The 19,307-nt window shown below is 37.8% G+C and overlaps 2 protein-coding genes across 2 annotated transcripts; both read right to left on the bottom strand.

Annotated features, from left to right (window-relative positions):
- Nucleotides 1-6,538: 6,538 nt before the first annotated feature.
- LOC133872928 (ammonium transporter 2-like) lies at nucleotides 6,539-10,826 on the bottom strand. The gene is made up of 4 exons (XM_062310590.1): nucleotides 10,026-10,826; nucleotides 9,350-9,635; nucleotides 9,127-9,230; nucleotides 6,539-7,182 (listed from the first exon to the last, which is right to left on the bottom strand). The coding sequence occupies exons 1-4, from the start codon at nucleotides 10,659-10,661 to the stop codon at nucleotides 6,745-6,747; spliced, it is 1,464 nt and encodes a 487-aa protein (XP_062166574.1). The 5' UTR covers nucleotides 10,662-10,826; the 3' UTR covers nucleotides 6,539-6,744.
- Nucleotides 10,827-12,639: 1,813 nt separating this feature from the next.
- LOC133874049 (nudix hydrolase 15, mitochondrial-like) lies at nucleotides 12,640-14,709 on the bottom strand. Its single transcript, XM_062311882.1, has 4 exons — nucleotides 14,345-14,709; nucleotides 14,096-14,238; nucleotides 13,694-13,813; nucleotides 12,640-13,007 (listed from the first exon to the last, which is right to left on the bottom strand). The coding sequence occupies exons 1-4, from the start codon at nucleotides 14,565-14,567 to the stop codon at nucleotides 12,792-12,794; spliced, it is 702 nt and encodes a 233-aa protein (XP_062167866.1). The 5' UTR covers nucleotides 14,568-14,709; the 3' UTR covers nucleotides 12,640-12,791.
- Between the last annotated feature and the right edge of the window lie 4,598 nt (nucleotides 14,710-19,307).

Raw genomic sequence — 19,307 nt, forward strand, 5'->3', positions numbered from 1 at the left:
TCACGCGGATTGAAGACATGTAGTGGGGAAAAAAATTTCCAGACGGTTTCAAATTTTATGGACGGTTTGGTAAAAACCGTCCATAAAATCCTCTGGGAATAACATTTATAGACGGTTTTAGATGAAACCATCTATAAATTTCTAGACAGTTTCATCTAAAACCGTCTAAAAATTTATGGACGGTTTTATTAAATTTCTTATTTTTGTAGTGCCACCAGACCAAAATAAACGGATCATAAACGGGTCGACTCGTTTAAGGTAAACCCAAACCTGCTAATTTCGTGTCGTGTTTTTATCGGGTCATCTCAAAATCGCCAGCCTTAATTTTTGTAGTGCAAGATTATTGTAGAGATGTAATACTGTATGTTGAAATAACTAGAGAATATAGGAAAGAACTGAATATTTTATTTCTGTATATTGTAACTGTGTACAGAAGGGCCTATTTATAGTTAAATAGGGCCAGGTAAACTAGGAAATACAATTAGAGAATTAATGGACAATATTACAAAATCAAATCAAACCTATACAAGGAAATACGTAACGGTAATTCTGATAATTACAAAATATTAGGGAATTACGGTGAGTATCAAAATATATTCTGAATATATTCTGAATATATTCAGAATATATTCTAACATCCCCCCTCAAACTCAAGGTGGTAATGTAGAAGCCAACTTGAGTTTGGAAACAAGAGCACGGAAGCGTCCAGGTGGATGTGCTTTGGTAAACACATCAGCCAACTGATCAGCGGAAGCAATAGGACAAAGATGAAGAGTTCCCTGCAAAAGATGATGGCGCACAAAATGACAGTCTATCTCAATGTGTTTAGTGCGCTCATGAAAAACATCGTTATGCGCAATCTGAATTGCACTTCGGTTGTCACAGAATATAGGAGAGCTAGAAGTCTGAGAAGCACCCATATCATGGAGGAGCCATCGTAGCCAAAGGAGCTCAGAAGCGGTGTCAGCAAGGGCACGATACTCAGCTTCAGTACTAGAGCGGGCAACAACAGACTGTTTCTTGCTACGCCAAGAGATGAGGGAATCGCCGAGAAGAAAACAATAACCAGTTGTGGAACGACGATCGGTAGGGTCACCTGCCCAGTCAGCATCTGAATACACATGTAAGTCTAATGATGAGTGAGAAGAGAAATGCAAACCATGAAACAATGTGCCCTTTACGTAGCGAAGTATGCGAAGAACAGCAGCATAGTGAACAGAGCGAGGTGCGGTCATGAACTGACTGACAAGATGAACTGCATAGGCAAGATCTGGTCTCGTGACAGTAAGGTAGATAAGGCTCCCAACTAACTGTCTATAGAGAGTGGCATCTGGGAGTAACTCACCATCAGTGGCGCGAAGCTTGACATTCGTCTCGAGAGGACTATCAACAAGCTTACAATCAGAAAGGCCAGCCCGTGAGATGAGATCAGAAGCATACTTAGCTTGAGAAAGATAGTAACCATCTGAATCTGAAGAAACCTCCAACCCAAGAAAGTAGCCAAGGGAGCCCAAATCCTTCATCTCAAATTGCTGGCTTAAAAACTGTTGAAGGTCACGAATGCCAGCAACATCATCTCCGGTAATAATCATATCATCCACATACAGCAAAAGGAGAATAAGACCAGCATCAGAGCGCCGAATAAAAAGTGCAGAATCATAAGAGCTAGAAACAAACCCAATCTGTGCGATAGTAGAGCTGAATTTGGCAAACCAAGCACGTGGAGCCTGTTTTAACCCATATAATGCCCGGCGAAGTCTGCAAACTTTGTGTGGTGGACGAGTGTATCCAGGAGGAGGCTGCATATAAACTTCTTCACTAAGATCCCCATTGAGAAATGCATTTTTCACGTCCATCTGAAAAAGGTCCCAACGACGCACAGAGGCAACAGCAATAAGGGATCGTACAGAGGTAAGCCGAGCCACTGGTGCAAAAGTCTCCTCATAATCAATACCATACTCCTGGTTGAACCCCTTTGCCACAAGACGTGCCTTGTATCGCTCAACAGATCCATCAGATTTTGTCTTAATCTTATAAACCCACTTACACCCAACAACGGTTTTCCCCGGAGGTAAATCAACTAAGTCCCAAGTATGAGTTTTGGTAAGGGCAGTAAGTTCTTCAGACATAGCTTGCTGCCAAAGAGGATCAGTACTAGCCTCACGAAAGGAGTGAGGTTCGTGTAAAGTAGCAATGGCAGAGTAACAATGATAATCATGAAGATGAGAAGGAAGAGCTTTTACCCGAGTAGAACGACGAGGGCTAGAAAGTTCAGGCTCAGGAGGAGTAGTAGATGGATCAACAGGCGGGTCAGGGGCATTGGAGCCGTCCGTCAAAGAGTCGTCTGGAGAGCTTGTCATCCCTGCATCAAGATCAGTAGAGTCGGGGAACAAATTAAAGGAGACATCAGTGAAGATAGGGGAGGAACAAGGTGGACTAGGAGAAAAAGACTCCATATCACTAAAGAGCCTATGTTCCCAAAACGTGACATGACGGGAAATACGAAGACGCTTAGCAATGGGATCATAACAACGATATCCTTTATGTTCTATGCCATAACCAAGAAAACAACAGATACGAGAACGAGGTTCTAATTTAGTACGTTCATGGGGTTGAAGAAGGACGAAACAAACACAACCAAAGACTCGTAGGGATTGATAATCAGGAGGAGAACCATACAAGAGTTCATAAGGAGACTTATTGAAAGTAGTGGGAGATGGAACCCTATTGATAGTGTAAACAGCAGTAAGCGCAGCCTCTCCCCAAAAATGTTCAGGGATAGAAGCTGAAAGTAGCAATGCCCGAACTGTGTCTAAGATGTGTCTATGTTTGCGTTCAGCGCGACCATTCTGTTGAGAAGTACCCGGACAGGAACGATGGGAAAGAGTGCCATTTTGTTTGAGAGTGGCAAGGAAGGAAGATTCAAGATACTCCATGGCATTATCAGAACGAAAAATTTTTATGTTTCGAGAAAACTGAGTTTGGACCATTTTCTGAAATTCAAAATAAATTTTGGGAAGTTCAGAACGGTTTTGTAAAAGATAAAGCCATGTGTATCGAGAATAGTCATCCACAAATATCACAAAATAACGAGATCCTCCCATGGTGGGAGTAGGTGCAGGGCCCTAAACATCAGAATGTACTAAATCAAAAGGAGCAGAAGAAACAGAATCACTATTATTAAAAGGTAAAGTACTTTGCTTTCCAAGTTGACATGCAACACAATCAAAAGACTCAGACTCAACAGACCTTAACTGACCACTAGTAGCTAAAGAACGAACACGAGAAACAGACGCATGTCCCAAACGAGAATGCCATAAACTGAGAGTGGTGGATGATGACCGAGATGGAGTAGCAGCAGACACGGTGCGAGGAAGATGAAGAGATGAAAGCTCAAACATACGTCCAATCTTACGGGCGGTCCCAATTAGCTGTCCCGTCTGCGAATCCTGCACATCACAACCTCGTTTAGAAAAATGTAATTCTAAGTCAAGTTCACAAAGTTGACCCACAGACAAAAGATTTAGTGAAAGATGAGGAACTAAGTATGTATCAGACACAGACAATTGTTTAGTGGAAACAGACCCAATATGACTGACATTTAGGTGTGAGCCATTGGCAGTGTAAATGCTAGGAGGATCAGTTAAAATGGATTTAGAGGAAAAGATGGAAGAGTCTGGTGTCATGTGATTGCAGCAAGCAGAGTCAAGAAACCAAGAAGAATTACCTGATGTGGTGGACATTGCTGTATGGAGATTAGACTTAGATAAAACCTGATGAACAATAGCCTCAATATCTGATGGGGAAAGAGTGCTAGGTTGGGGTACAGTATTGGTGTGAGACATATCTGATGTATCAGTATGAGTGACCGCAGCAGCCTTATGACTAGGAGCCCTGTAATTTCCTCGAGAAAGCCTTGCTCTACACTCATTGATCCTGTGGCCAAATTTATGACAATAGTGACATTGTATTTTCTTAGTATATGAAGAAGATCCAACAGGATTGGAACCAGAAGCACGTGTATCGCGTGGAGCAGTGGCCATGACCATCTCAGAGGTGTGCAGTTTCATAGTAGAGAATCGGGTTTCTTTTGAAATGAGTTTACTAAGAGCACCTTCCAAGGATGGCAATGGTGAGCGATGGAGAAGAGAAGCTCGAGTATTTTCAAATTCATCACGAATTGCTGTTAAGAACTCGACAAGGCGCATGCTATCGCGAAAAGCGATATACCGAGATGCATCAACTGGATTGACCCATTCTGGCTCACAAAGAGACATTTGATTCCAAAGATAAGTCATTTGGGAATAAAATTCAACAATACTCTGACCTGGTTCTTGGCGCATGCGATTGAGCTTGGTGACGATCTGAAAGCTCTGAGCAAGGTTGGCAGCATTGTAACGGTGGGCTAACATGTCCCAAACATCCTTGGCATTGTCAAGGCTACCAAAAGTCATGTTAATCGAGACTGTACATGTGTTGGAGAACCAAGAAATAATCCTGTAATGAATACTTTGCCATGCTCGGATGTGGCTAGAGGTCGTATCAGCAGGTTCTTCTTTAGCAGCAACAGGCTTAGATTCTTCGCCAGATACATATTCCCAAAGACAATGTCCTTTAAGCCACCTACTCATAGATTGAGCCTATGCGGGGTAATTGGAGCCATCAAGAATGATTGGAATAGGTTGGGTAATATCTTTGGTATTGGGGAGAGTGATAGTAGAAGATGAGGCCATTGGACGATTTTTTTTTTTTTTTTTTTTTTTTGAGAAATAAAACGGCTAGGATCGGGTGTGGTAGGGTGCAGGGAAGTTACCGTGTACTGCAGGGGCTCAAATCTGGTGCGGCAGTGACCACGGTAAGACCGTGTACTGCAGCTCAACTGGCTGGAGCAGGCTGGACCGGCGCGTGGCGGCACGTCTGAGGTTGCAGAGGCGCGTGCTGGAGGCAGCGAGGCCGATCGGCAGCCTCCGATCTGGTGGTAGTGTCCGCTTTTGGAAACGGCTGACAGGGCGGCGCGTGGTGGCCGGCGACGGCGCGTGGGAGCGCTTGACAAGACACAGAAACTTCGGGTGGCGCGTGGGAGCGCGTGGAGCACAGGAACGACGATCTGAAAACACCAGATTGTAGATCGAAGAATTTAGAACTTGTTGGTATAATTTTTATACCAAAACAAGTTCGAAAAAGTCTTCAAATCGTACAAAGATCGTACGGTTTTCCTATTCCTCTAGACAAGACCAAAACTTGGCTCTGATACCATGTTGAAATAACTAGAGAATATAGGAAAGAACTGAATATTTTATTTCTGTATATTGTAACTGTGTACAGAAGGGCCTATTTATAGTTAAATAGGGCCAGGTAAACTAGGAAATACAATTAGAGAATTAATGGACAATATTACAAAATCAAATCAAACCTATACAAGGAAATACGTAACGGTAATTCTGATAATTACAAAATATTAGGGAATTACGGTGAGTATCAGAATATATTCTGAATATATTCAGAATATATTCTAACACTGTAAATCTGTGATCAACGTGTTACCCGAGACTCAGAAAATTCGTCCATAGAAGAAAAATCTAGATGGTAATGGCCTGTTTTTCTCTAGTCTAGTTCATTAGTCTTTTTTATGCAGAAGAATAGGTCAAACTCAACAATGCATGTCGTCCTTCAGCATTCATTTCATTTTAGTTAGTTATACGTACCTTCAACTCGTTGGGAAAAAATAATTGAAAAACTTGCTAAATTGGTCAATGTTGTTTGAAATTGTGATAGACAACTTCTTGTCACCCGCTACTAATGTCCTTTGGCCACCGTCACCGCCTCCGGCGGTCTGGCCATTGTCATTAGTCACCACCATCCATGTGTCACCGGCCTTCCACAAGCCGATCTCACTTGCCTAGTTTTGCTCGCATCGCAATATAGGATCGTTTTTCATTGAGAAATGCTAAATATTTTAACACTTTTTTTTAGAATTTGGTTCCAGTCTGATGTGTCACAATCTTATAAGTTTATAACACATTTCTCAAAATAATAAATATCATGAGATTGTGACACATCAAGTTGAAACCAAATTCTGAAAAAAAAAGTATTTTACTGTCTAGCATTCATCTTCCCATTATATTTGGGTTCACATCCACATGGGATAATGATAAGCTTCATCAACAATTTTGAAGGCTAAGCTCATGCTCAAATATCAGTATTGTCTGCACCATATCCAATTCTAGTAAAAAAAAAAAAAAAATCATTTCTTTTCCAAATTCAAGGAGATGTTAGAATATTTTTATATTCTCTATATTAAGGTTTTATTCTATTTCATTGTAGGTTCATGTCTACCTTTATTTACTCCAAGATTTTTTTTGTTTTCCATTCCTTAGTTTCTCGATCTATAAATAAAGCCCATTATACGTAATATCTCTTATTCTCTCTGCTTCCACTCTCTCTCTCTTTTTCATATATCTTATTATATATTTCTACAAATATGTCCGAGAAATATAATTGAAATGAAAATTAGAAAAATTGAAATGAGAAAAGAAAGAAAAAAAGAAAAAGTGATTTACTTATTACTTCAACCATTGTAGTTTTCTTCTACAACACAAAAAAGCTTAAGCGTATTCACCTCAACTCGTTATACGTACAACATATCCACTAAAAAGATTTCTATAAAGATTACAGTGCGACGACGTCGTATATGAAATATTATACAAGAAACAATGACATATACTCTCTCCCTCTCTGAGATGCTTACAGGTTGATGGTCACACCTCTTGCACCATTAATGTATGGCGACGGTCCAATGTCTTGTGCGTACGATGATGTATTCCAACCATGCTTTGTCGGGTCGTACTTTTCCCCATCGCCCCAAAGAGCATAAGCCTCCTCTCCATGCACAGCGTCGTCTCCAATCGCCAGCTGCTCGTCGGGCATCCGTAACGGAATAAAAAAACTTATACCTCGAAGTATTATTGTCGTGGACATCAAGTTCCAACCGGTCACAAACGCCGCCGCAACCAGTTGCTTCAAGAATTGCTTCCCTCCACTTCCGCCATAGAATGCCCCCCTTGTGTTGGCCACCGGGAGTATCAGAGCACAAAGCTCCGGCTCTGCAAAAAGCCCGGTGAGGAGCCCGCCTAACAGGCCCGCCACTGCGTGCGTGTGAAAGACACCTAAGGTGTCATCCACCTGTAATCATAATATATAATAGAACATCAACACTAATTTCTGGCTAAAAAAACAAAATTCTAGCCATTTGATGCAATAATGTAGAAGGGTTGGACCAATATCCTGTTAATTCAAGAGATCCCACTTCTTGATATTTATGGACAGAAATATCCAACAATTAAGCTTTTTGTATTGCTAGGAGAATTAATATGGCCCCAACTATCCAAGTAAGCAAGTTATGGGCTGTCTGCCCTCTTATGTGTGGGTGGGTGGACTCGCTAAAAATTTTCTCATATTTAATATCTGAATTGCTAATAATCCGCCCAATAAATTATTGAAGATCCAGATCCAATATTTACACCTGCCAGCCTCCACTATTATGAAAGGATTAAGATTATATAGGTGCTACTTTTTTGACTTATGGGCCTTCGGTTATCTTTCTTTTGATTGAAAAGCATATCCTGCCATTGTTTGTCAAAGCAAAAAGAGATTTAAGGTCATTTCCCTAAAAGAAAAAGAAGGGTTGCAATATAACAAGCACATGGATCGAAGTTGAGGCATGCTGTATATAATACGATTAAGGTCGTTTTCATTTCCTAATCAAAATGGTTGATAGGATCGGAATAGGATAAGAGGATAAAGTAGATGTGCTTATCAATTATTTTCTTGTTGAAAAAGATTGTTAATTGCTACTTGCTATAATTACAATGCTGACTATTGAGGAGAATTGGAATGTTAATTATTAGTATTTCGGTGGAAAAAAACAAAGAAAAGAGAGAGAGAGAGAGAGAGAGAGAGAGAGAGAGAGAAGTATATGACATACCGAAGACTATGAAAAGTCTAAGTTTGAGAAGCCGTACAACACTAGAGTTTATTAATTTGGATCAAATGGAGATACGACTTACGAGGCCCTTTTCGACCAAGTAATTTCCAACTTAGAAAAGAGAAGAATATAATTTGGAAAATTCGTTTAAGAGAGCAGTTTTTTCATGGTTTAAATTAAATTTTAAAAATATAATAATATATATAATGCCACATGATGAATACGTGGTCATATTATTTAAAAAATTTAAGAAATATGATACCATAAACACCATTACGTACAATAAAATAAAATCTATCCATGTTAATTATTCACAAATTTTCCTCATATTAAGAAGGTTAATTATGTCAACATCAAATATTATGATATTGCAGGGTAGCCTAAAAGTGGTCAGCAAAAATACCCCTGCAGACTAATTTTATGTTTCGATTTCCTTCATTGGTTAATCAAAGGCTTAATAAGAATATAATTACCAACTGCCCTGTTGAATGGTCAAAAAAGAGTGAAGAAAAGTCCTCTAGACTCCTCAGGTCATATGAGCCACATCAGGGCACAAGATTTGAATTTATTACCCAATAAATTCCTCCCAGTTGATGAGTCACTAACATTGAAAAAATCAGTCTTCTCAGAACGTTCCCCGCATGAGTCCATAGATATCACTTCTCCATCAAGGATTGTCCATTTTATTTTCTAAAGGAGAAGATGTCTACTTCAATTTTAATACATGGATTTTGCTCATAAAAAAAATATATCCACACAAATAATATAGTTGAGAGAATGAGTCAATTACTATATGGATTTTAATTATGGTTAAAAAATATGATATGTTTAATTAAATGATTCGAGTTAAGGTCCAAGAATTTAACAATATTTTTTAAAATTAACGCGAAATTAATAAATTATAGTTAAAAAATTTAACATATATATTATTTTATATGCATAAATCCACACAATATAAACATATCATGGTTTCTATCCCACAATGCCTAATTTCTTGAGATTGTTTATTTCGGGAAAAGTCGTGGGAACAAGCTAGCAATATGCACTTTATATCGACTGTCTAACCTAATGTGTACACGTGCAGCGCGGAAATCGGAAAAAGCAAAGATAAAAGCCATTATACAAAACCAGAAAAGCTTTACCTTTTGTAGAAGACTAGACTTTTTGTGAAGGATCATCATGGAGACCCACGGAATGCTTCCAGAAAGAATTCCCATCACTATGGCCGCCCACGATTGCACCAATCCTGCATCGATCACCACCGTCCATAATATATATATATATACATACAATCACAACAATAACATTGAAAGATCGCACTGTGGGGGCTACTAGCTAGATTTTCTCGATCAACAGACGTGTTACCTGCTCCAGGAGTAATACAAACAAGTCCGGTCATCATTCCCTGAACAGCTCCGATCACTGAAGGCTTCCCGAAGAACACGACGTCCAGAGACGTCCAGACGAGAAGACTCGTCGCCGCACATACGTTCGTGTTTAATACTGCTATCGAAGCGTCAATATTGGCGGCGTACGGCGCCCCGCCATTGAAACCTGACCAGCCCATCCACAGCAGCCCGGCACCGGCAAGCATCAGTAATACGTTGTTTGGAGGAAACCTTTCCCTGTCACTCTTTAACCTCGGGCCAACCTATAACATATTGCAAGCCACACCAGTTTAATGCATTCGTTAGTAGACGGTAATGCGACTGCTATACGATTAAGGTTTGAATTTACGATTTCAATAATTGTAATTTGATTTTTATGTTAAGACTGCGTTTATATTATTTTATCTGCAATTTAAAAATACAAATTTTTGGATCACAATTTTTTACAATTTAATTTAAAATCACAAAACACACCTAAAATGGCGACGAGAGGAAAAATCTTTTTGGATGCGCAAGAACTTGTTAAAAAAACAAATTAAAAAAATATATATTTTAAAAAAATCACTGTTAAATAGGAATTTTGTTTTGGGTTTTTTTAAGAAAGATAGGAAATTTGGTTAATTAATTGGTGAAGGGGGTGAGAGATAAAGTACCCAGTAAGCGGCAGTGAGACCGGCAATTCCGGAAGAAAGGTGGATGACATAGCCGCCGGAGTAATCGATGACACCCCAGTGGTAGAGGAAGCCACCACCCCAGAGACTGAAGGCGCCGACCGTGTAGGAGAAGATAAGCCAAAGAGGGACAAAAGCCATCCAGGCCTTGATGTTCATGCGCCCAAGGACAGAGCCAGCTAGTAAAATCATGGTAATGGCAGCAAAAGTGAACTGGAAGTAGACGAGCGTGGCCATAGGGTAAAAAGGCTCAATGACCTCTTCCTCGCCGCCCTCATTTGTGTGTTTACTCTCAGGGACTCTGGCTTGTTGGATGAGGTACTTTTGGCCGAGAGCGGGGGCGCCCTTGCCCCAGAACGGAAGGAGTTCGTCCCCAAAGGCCATACGGTAGGCGACGAGTACCCAGCAGATGAGCACGGCGGCGAAGGCGTAGAGGGCCATGAAGGCCGAGTTGACGGCCCATTTCTTCTTGACGATGCTGGCGTAGAGGATGACAAGTCCCGGCATGCTCTGGAGGGCCACTAAAGTCGATGCCGTCATTTGCCATGCGTTGTCGCCTTTGTTTAGCCATCGCGGGGCGACTGGGCTGAATTCTCCGTACGCGTCCGGGGTATTCATGAGACTCCTCTCGGCGGTGAGTTTCGCTAATTGGATCTCTAGGCTCTTCGATCGGCCACTATCTATATACCCTTTAAAGTCGTCGTCTTTTTACGGCGACCTCATAATTCTTGTAAGCTTCGTATGAAAATTCACTGATTTTCGGTATATTGCGGCTATGGCAAGAAACATGGCAGAAAAATAGGGCCCCGTTTGATAGCGGGCACAACTTGTGTGGGTCCCTTCAATGAAGTGTCTTGAGGTCGTATATTAATTGTGTATTAATTGTATTTTTAGCATTTTCCGTGTGATAGCGATTGTGGAAACGATTTTTTAAACGTAAAACAAAAGCACATAAAATAAAACAAAAATCTGAAAACAAATTAAAGCATTTTTTGAAAACAGTTTTATGTGTTTTTATTTAGGGTTCGTTTGGATTTGCGATTTCAAAATGTACGAATTAAAATGTTCTATTTGAAAAAATGAATTTTAAAAATGTAGTTAAGTTTGGTGAAATCGCAGTTTAACTTTTAAAATCACAAATTAACCTTTAAAATTTTGTGTTTTAAAAAAAGCATTCTTACCTGCGATTTAAAAAAGTAAATTTTTTACGTTTTTAAATCGTAATTTTTAAAAATGCAGTTCCTAAACGATTTATATTTTGCGATTTAATTTAAAATTGCGATTATTACTTACAAAATTGCAATTTCAAACATACCCTTAGTTAGAACAATTATCTAAATGAAATTATACCAATTTTTTTTGTTTTCAAAAACTATTTACTAACAGTTCATTTAGCTAAAAAAAAAAAATTATTTTCGAAAACAGCTTTTAGAAACAAGAATAAAAACCGACTTGGGAAACGAGGCCCTTGCTATCCCACGAGAATAAAATGTGAATAAATCGGAATTTAGACGCGTTGAGCGAAGATTATATTTACCAAAAAAGGCTTGGATTGTTCCAGACTCGTTCACCTTGAAACTGTGGTGAAGTTGCCTTTGGTCGGTCAAGGTACGGAACATGTTATTATATCCAGAGTTGACTGACTAAAGCTAATTCTTCCAAAAAAAATAAAAAAAGAAGACCGACTAAAAGCTAAGGCTGAAATTTTTTATAATTTTTTTTTTAAAAAAAAAAAAAAAAACATAAGAGTATTTTAAGAATTTTGATAGAATTTAACTGAAAATTCTAACATAGGACTAAGTGATAAATTTTCTGAAAAATAGATACCCTAAATTGAGACATTTTAAAGTTTATGTACTTTCTTTTAAAATAGGTAAAAGTTTAAGGATTATAAGTGAAGTTCTCTACGGCCTTGTTTGGTCCGCAGAATGGGTATTCTACTAGGAAAATAAATAGTTATTACTGGGAATAGGGAAAAGTAGAATGAAATAATTATTCTAATTCCTTAGTTTGGTGACAATATATATACCACAATTAGAATTGACTCAAAATTACTAAAAAAAACCTACATAATTTCTTCTTCTTCTCTTTTTTTTTTTTAAAAAAAAAAGCTCAAATCTTAAAAAAAAAATGTTGGACCTTAAATATGTGGGATCTAATCTAAATTCTTTGTTTAACTATTGAATTAATTATTGAATTTTTAAATTTTTAAAATTTTTAAATTTTAATTTTAATTTTTAAATTTTTAATTTTTTTTTTTTTTTTTTAAGTTTAGTTTGAAAACATTAAAGAGAAATATGGTTTTTTTTTTTTTGTTTCTTTAAAAAAAAAAAGGTTGTTTATTCTCTTAGAAATAGCTATTCCTATAAAAATTGACCGTAAAGGAATATGTCTCTACCAAATAAAAGAATAGTTATTCCAATAGAATAATCATTCCATTTCAATGACTTATTCAACGAATCAAACGAAGCCTATGTTATTCTCTTTGTTTTTTACTCACAATTCATTGTATCTCTATAAATAAAGACATATGCAATATTGTTTCACAGTATATTAAATGCTTCCGCTCTATCTCTTCCACTCTGTCTTTCATATATTTCTTTAATATATTTGACAGTACTGTATTTTAGCAATATATTTTGGGAAGTAGCAAGAGTTGATCGAGCATAAAGCCTATACCATGCGTATGTCACTCTGTTCTTTTAAGGTACATGATATATCACTCGATTTGATGAATTGCTGCAACATTTATGTACGCGTTAAGGATCTTTGCAGCTGTTGAAAGTCGGGGAGATGCCCCTTGAAACAGGGAGAACAGCCATAGATAACAGATGCTGCATGAATCAGGATGCTTGCTGTTAGGCCCCATATGAGGAAAACACCCTTCTCACTTTCGAAATCAAAAAGATGCAGTGTGTACTTCCGACCCATCCACTCCCTCTCTTCACTTCTATAATTATCTTCCTACAAAATTTAAGATTAGAGCATTAAATAAATCACACTAGACCTTGCTACTATAAAGATACAGCATGATATACCAGTCGATTTTCGCAATTTGCCTTCTTTTCTGTGCAAAGCTTGTAAGCAGGGGTCGCAAATTTTGTATTGGGTTCTTGAGTCGTGTAAAAAACTAACAGTCTTTACATCATGTGTGAGTTTTAGTTATGTCTATGCATTGATATAAAAGAAGATATATAGGTCAACCCTAACTTTACCCATTTAATTAAACCGGCCAGACCTTTCAACTATAACCCATTGCTTTTGTATCGAATTCATGCCGTATCAAAAATTGTCAACCTTACTTTTAGGGATTTATGTGACACTGTTACTAATGACTCTGTGTACTTTTTCCATGAGAGTTTTAAGAGCCAAAAAGCTAGTAGAAAGTAACTAGTGAGAAGAAATGATTGTTGTGCAACCATCGACACAACTCTCGTCAAACTTTGCCTACGCGACAATTTATTTATTTTTTATTTTTTAAGAAATTGACCTAGCATTTTCCCTTTGGGTGAATTCATTGTTTGAAAAAAACATGAATAAATAAAAAAACTACTACATAGGCAAAATTGGTCGAAAATTATCTATACGATTTTACAACAATCATTTCTCAACTAGTGAGTTCAAGAGTCTCTTGGGTTAGAAGTTAAAACCTTGAGAAACATCTCCAAAGGAACATCGAAAATAGCATCAACTTCATCAGTATTGAGTGAAGGCCTGAAATCTCCTTTCCGTGCAAGTAGGCCTACCACAGGGACAACCCTGAGTAAGTGCTGCATGAAGCCATATTGCAACAAGCAAAAAAAATTAAAAAAATCAGCCAGTTTTGAACTTCAGAAATAAAGCTAGCTAGAAAGAATGGGCGCTTTAGAGCACGTTATTCTTATTTGTGTTTGAAAGCATTTTCATCCGTTTTTTATTTTTTATTTTTCCGTTATATAAGATTAAAAAAAATTGGGAAGATCCCTTTGTAAACCTTTTCCGTTTCCAATTTTTTTTTTAAATGATTAAAAAAAATAAAGCTACAAAGAATGGTAAAATGGCAATCGCAGCACCTGGGAAATAAAAGGCTCTAAAGTAGCAACAACTTGAACCAGATTGGGCTCCAAGCCAATCTCTTCCATGGCTTCTCTCAACGCAGTAGCAGAGTCATCTACATCTCCTTCCTCCATTTTCCCACCAGGCAATGCTACATCCCCTATTTCCCACATGGAAGAAATTAAACATACATCAATCTTCTTCACTCAAACTGGTGTAAATCAACATGCACGGTACATCATCAATGCGGTGTAAATCTATTATACCTGGGTGAGAGGCCATTTTCATGGACCTCTTCGTAAGAATAACTCTTAATTCACCTTCTTGGCCTTCAAAGAGGCATATCAAAACCGCTGCTCTTCTCTCCCTCCGATTGACACAAGAAGACTGATCATTCTCGACCGCCACGGACTTGATACCACAGGAATCCTTCTCTACTTCTTCATACCCTCTAGGCAATTGAAGCTGCTTGGCAAGTCTTTGGAACATTTGGCTTCCCTAAACAACCTCTTCTTCGAGGCAAGGCCAAGGTACCACACAAGAAATCTAATATACGGAGCACATCTTGGCAAGCTATGCACATGTTCTATAACATAAAGAACAGTTGTAAATAGGGATCAATAAAGGATAACTTGTTAGTCTAGTTGTAAATAATAATTTGATGGGAATCATTCTGACGGATTTTATTGTGCAACTACGGAGTTACAAGAATCATTTAATAAGGAGGAGTTCGAGAATATGTGACGGAGAGTATTAGAATATTAATTAAATCAACATTTTCCTATAAACTTAATTAACCATATATAATATGGAGGAATGCAATGACTTGGGGTTTGAGGCATAAATTATGAATAGATTTACCCAAAAATAAACATTTCTCATCAACCCGATCGCCTTGGTTATCACTCTTTATGTGTTCAAAATATATCATATTCGGTGTTCTTATTAAAATGTGAAAGGATACATACACATTCTATACATATCTCCATGTAATTAAGTTTCAAATTTATCATTGAATTTTTTAGACTCAATGTACGTAGGTCCCATAAATCTTATAATGGATTTGAAAATGAGACGTGTAAAAGATATATTTATATCATTTGTTTATTAAAATAGTTAGAATATTGATTAAATGATTAAATTCACAATTTCTTATTAGCTTAAGTTTTTAGACATAACTTGTAATTTAATATGGTATCAGAGTAAAGATCTTGAATTTAAATTGACCACGTTTTCTTAATTCATCTCATATTTTAAATAAAACATTTTACGTGTTAGGTCTCACTTATATATTAAAGAGAGTTTAAAAATATTAATTAAATTATTAAATTGATTACAATTTCTCATCAACTTAAAATTTTAAGATAACTGATGATTTAACATTTTCACGGACCACTAGCAAGACCTTTTCGCCCTTTTCCATGAAGCTAACTGCTCATGACTAAATTAAAGCTTGAAATTCCATGCCTTCGATCTCCCGAACAGTGAAGCATATTCAGAAGAACATTAATACGAGAATGTTACTTTAGACACACGAGAATGACTCGGAATCCTGTGCAAGTTGGGAAGTATGCCATCGCATAAGGAACCTGCTTCTTTCTTCTTTCGCGGACGCCATAAAACTTGGTCCTGCAAGGCTAGCTACCACTAGTACTCTCTCTACGTACCCACCTCACATTTTATTCCTTTGTCTCCGATGAAAAGTTCGATGCAAGGCATATAATGATCTTTCCAAGACAAATCTATTTTCATATTTTCCCAAAAGGAATTATTCAACTCCAAATCTTCTTCATGTTGTTTTTCTTCTTCTTCTTCTTCTTCTTCTTCTTCTTCTTTTTTTTTTTTTTTTTTTTTTGTCACAAATTCCGAATGTGTACCGTAGTACTACAATTTTTATTATTAAGGAGTAATTACATTTTCACTCAGGAATTACCAACAAATGCGCGATACTTCCGTAAACTACCAATTCGACCAAAAAAGAGCATTCAACTACCACAGTTACATGTTTTCCCTCTTTCTGTTAGCCTAACTCGTAAAAATACTTAAATACCCTCACTCAATTTTAAAAATAACCTAAATGTCCTTAAATTAATAATAAAAAAGAAAAAGAGGAGAAGGGGTGCTGCCGAAGGGGTGGCTGCCACTCCCTTAGGTAAAAGGGGTGGCTGCCACCCCCTTAGGTAAAAGGGGTGGCCTGCGAGCCACCCCAGAGGTGGGCTCGGCCACCCCCAGAGGTGGCTCGGCCATCCCGGGACACCCAAAAAACACGCGACCAACCCAGAGAAAAACTTGGTTGGTTACACAGCCCCCAAGGTTGCGAGGTGGCCCGCACGCCACCCCCTATTCTTTTTTTTGCTTTTTTATGCTCTTTTCTTTTTATTTAAATATTAGTTTTAATATTTTTTATTAATAAATTTAAACCAAATTAATAAACCAATTTTTTTTATCAATTGAGGACATTTTTGTCTTTTAATCAAAATTAACATCCAAAATCGGCATATTCCGTCCATGTTAACAGGTCTAGTTGACAGAATGGGGCAAAATGTGTAAAGTTGATAGTTGGATACTCTTTTTTGGTCGAATTGGTAGTTCATGGGGGCATCGCGCATTTTTTTGTAGTTCATGGGGGAAAAGGTAATTACCCATATTATTAAAGTATGTTTAACCGACTAAATTTACCTATTCCTATCAGTTTAATTAAGCTTTTAGGATAAATAGTAATTTAATTTGGTATCAGAATTAAAGGTTTTGAGTTTGAACCTTATATCCGTCATTCACTCCATTTCAATTAAATATTTTACGTGTTGGGTCTCACCGTTTAAAAGGGAGTTTGAACCCACACGTGAAGTGGAATGTTAAAGTATTAATTAAGTGATTTAACATGGTATTAGAGCAAAGGCCCTGAGTTTGAACTTTGTCTCTTTCATTTATCTCCAATTTTAATTAAATATTTTACGTGTTAGGTTTCACATATTAAAAGTGATTAAATGACTAAATTTACATTTTTTTTATCAACTTAAACTTTTAGTACAAATAATGATTTAACATTTACTATAATTTTTTTATTAACTTATGTGACATATCACATTTTTAGAGTGTTGTTGGGAGATTCTACAATTTCTTTACAAACTCATGTGACAGCCCATGTTACACTTATTATGTTTACAAACTTATATGAAAGTTCACTTAGTACTTATCACGCCAGCCACAAAAATATTGATTGCAACATGATAGTCTACGTAGCATTCATTTTCATAAAATATGGGTTGCCACTTAAGGCTGACAATTTTTTATGCGACTTGCAAACTTAACACAAACATAACACTAAATTAGCAGGTTATGATTGAGGGGTTTGACCCATTTAAAGGATAATTGCACCACTAGTCCCTGGGTTTGGCCTAAATTACGAGTCACTCCCTGTGGTACAAAAAGTTTATGAAGGGTCCTTGTGGTAAGCTATAATTACGAATTCCCTAAACCTGTTTTCCGTCCACAAATTTAACATAATCCGTTAGTTTGCCACGTTATATAAATAGTGAGACAACTTTTAAATATCATTTGTATTGTAAGCTATTAACGGATTTAGTTAACTTGGTGGAAGGAAAACGGGTTCAGAAAGTGATTAGTAATTATAGTTTACCACAATTACCCTCCATGAACTTTTTGTACTACGGGGAGTGATTCGTAATTTAGGCCAACTCCAGGGATCAGTGGTGCAATTATCCCTTTAATTAAATAAGTTGAGTTAAGATTGACTTCTTATATAGTCTTATATTTATGGCTCGACTCGATATTTTGAATTTGGGTTGATTTATATAATATTACACCAATGTCTCGACATGACCCGAACCTAACACGCGAACACGAATTGCTACCCCTATAGAAAAATGCTTTGGGAGCTAAAACTTTTACTGCAATTTTTTACAAACTTAAGTTGCACTATAGGGGTAGCAATTCATGTTCACGTGTTATGAGTTATGTTGAAACATTGGTATAAGATTATATAAATCAATTCAAATTCAAAATATCGTGTCAAGCCATAAGTATATAGGGTTGACAATTTTTGACACGACCCGTGAACCCGATACAAAAATATAGGGTTTGGGTTTGGGGTAATCGGGTTCAGGCCATAATCGGGTCAATCCGATTATAACACGTTTAATTTTTAATTTTTAATTTTTAATATTTAATATTTTTTTTATTAATATATTTTTTTTCAATTCTAAAAAAAGGCAAATCGGCAATTCAGGCTTCAGCAAAAGCAAAACTCAAATGAGAAAAGTCAGAAAACCCTAGCCGCACCGCATCACTTATCATTCATCTTCTTCACTTCACTTTTTGGCTTCTTCACACCGCACCGGCACCGCTCCTTCACTTCACTATTTATCTTGTGCCTAGGATCTGAGCGCCAAGGTCCGCTTCTCCCCAACCGAACCGGCCTTTCCGTCTTACCCAGTGTAATGCAGCACGTACGGAGACACCTCGTCGCTGGGTTTGTCCATTTTGAGAAACAGCCCGTTGATGACCTCGGCGCCGCTCCCTTTGGCTCAGTCTAGAAGGTACGCGTCCAGGACCTCGTGTCGCACCATGTCGATGTACTCGTGGGGCTTCAAGGTCTGACTGATGTCCACGGCCACATTCGACGGCGATATCATCTTCATCCTCGTGACCCGACGGTCTATGATGTCCAGTGGAAGGTCGATCAGGTAGGTCTCGAGCCCACCCTTCGCGAGGGTCTCGGCGGTGGCCTATGGAGTGAGGCGGTGCCGGTGAGAAGTGCAGTGACCTAGTAACTTAGTGAGCATGTGTTAACTAAACGTATCCGTGGGTTCATGTCGTGTAACCCAGTTCAATATCGGGTCGTGTTCGTGTTCAATTTTCTGACCCGATTAATAATCGGGTCGGGTTCGTGTCGAACCCGATTATGTTTTCGGGTCAGTCGGGTTTACACGAACCCGATCCACCGACCCGAATTGCCAACCCTATAAGTATAAAACTATATAAGAAGTCAACTCTAACCCAACTCATTTAATTAAAGGGATAATTGCATCACTAATCCTTGGGGTTGGCCTAAATTACAAATCACTGACTGTGGTACAAAAAGTTCGTGGAGGGTCCATGTGGTTAACTATTACGAATCATTCCTTGAACCCGTTTTCCGTCCACCAAGTCAAAAGATTCAGTTAGTTTGTCACATCATACCTAATAGGAAATTGACACATGACCTCC

Source organism: Alnus glutinosa, chromosome 7 (assembly GCF_958979055.1).
Source record: "Alnus glutinosa chromosome 7, dhAlnGlut1.1, whole genome shotgun sequence".
NCBI classification, from domain to species: domain Eukaryota; kingdom Viridiplantae; phylum Streptophyta; class Magnoliopsida; order Fagales; family Betulaceae; genus Alnus; species Alnus glutinosa.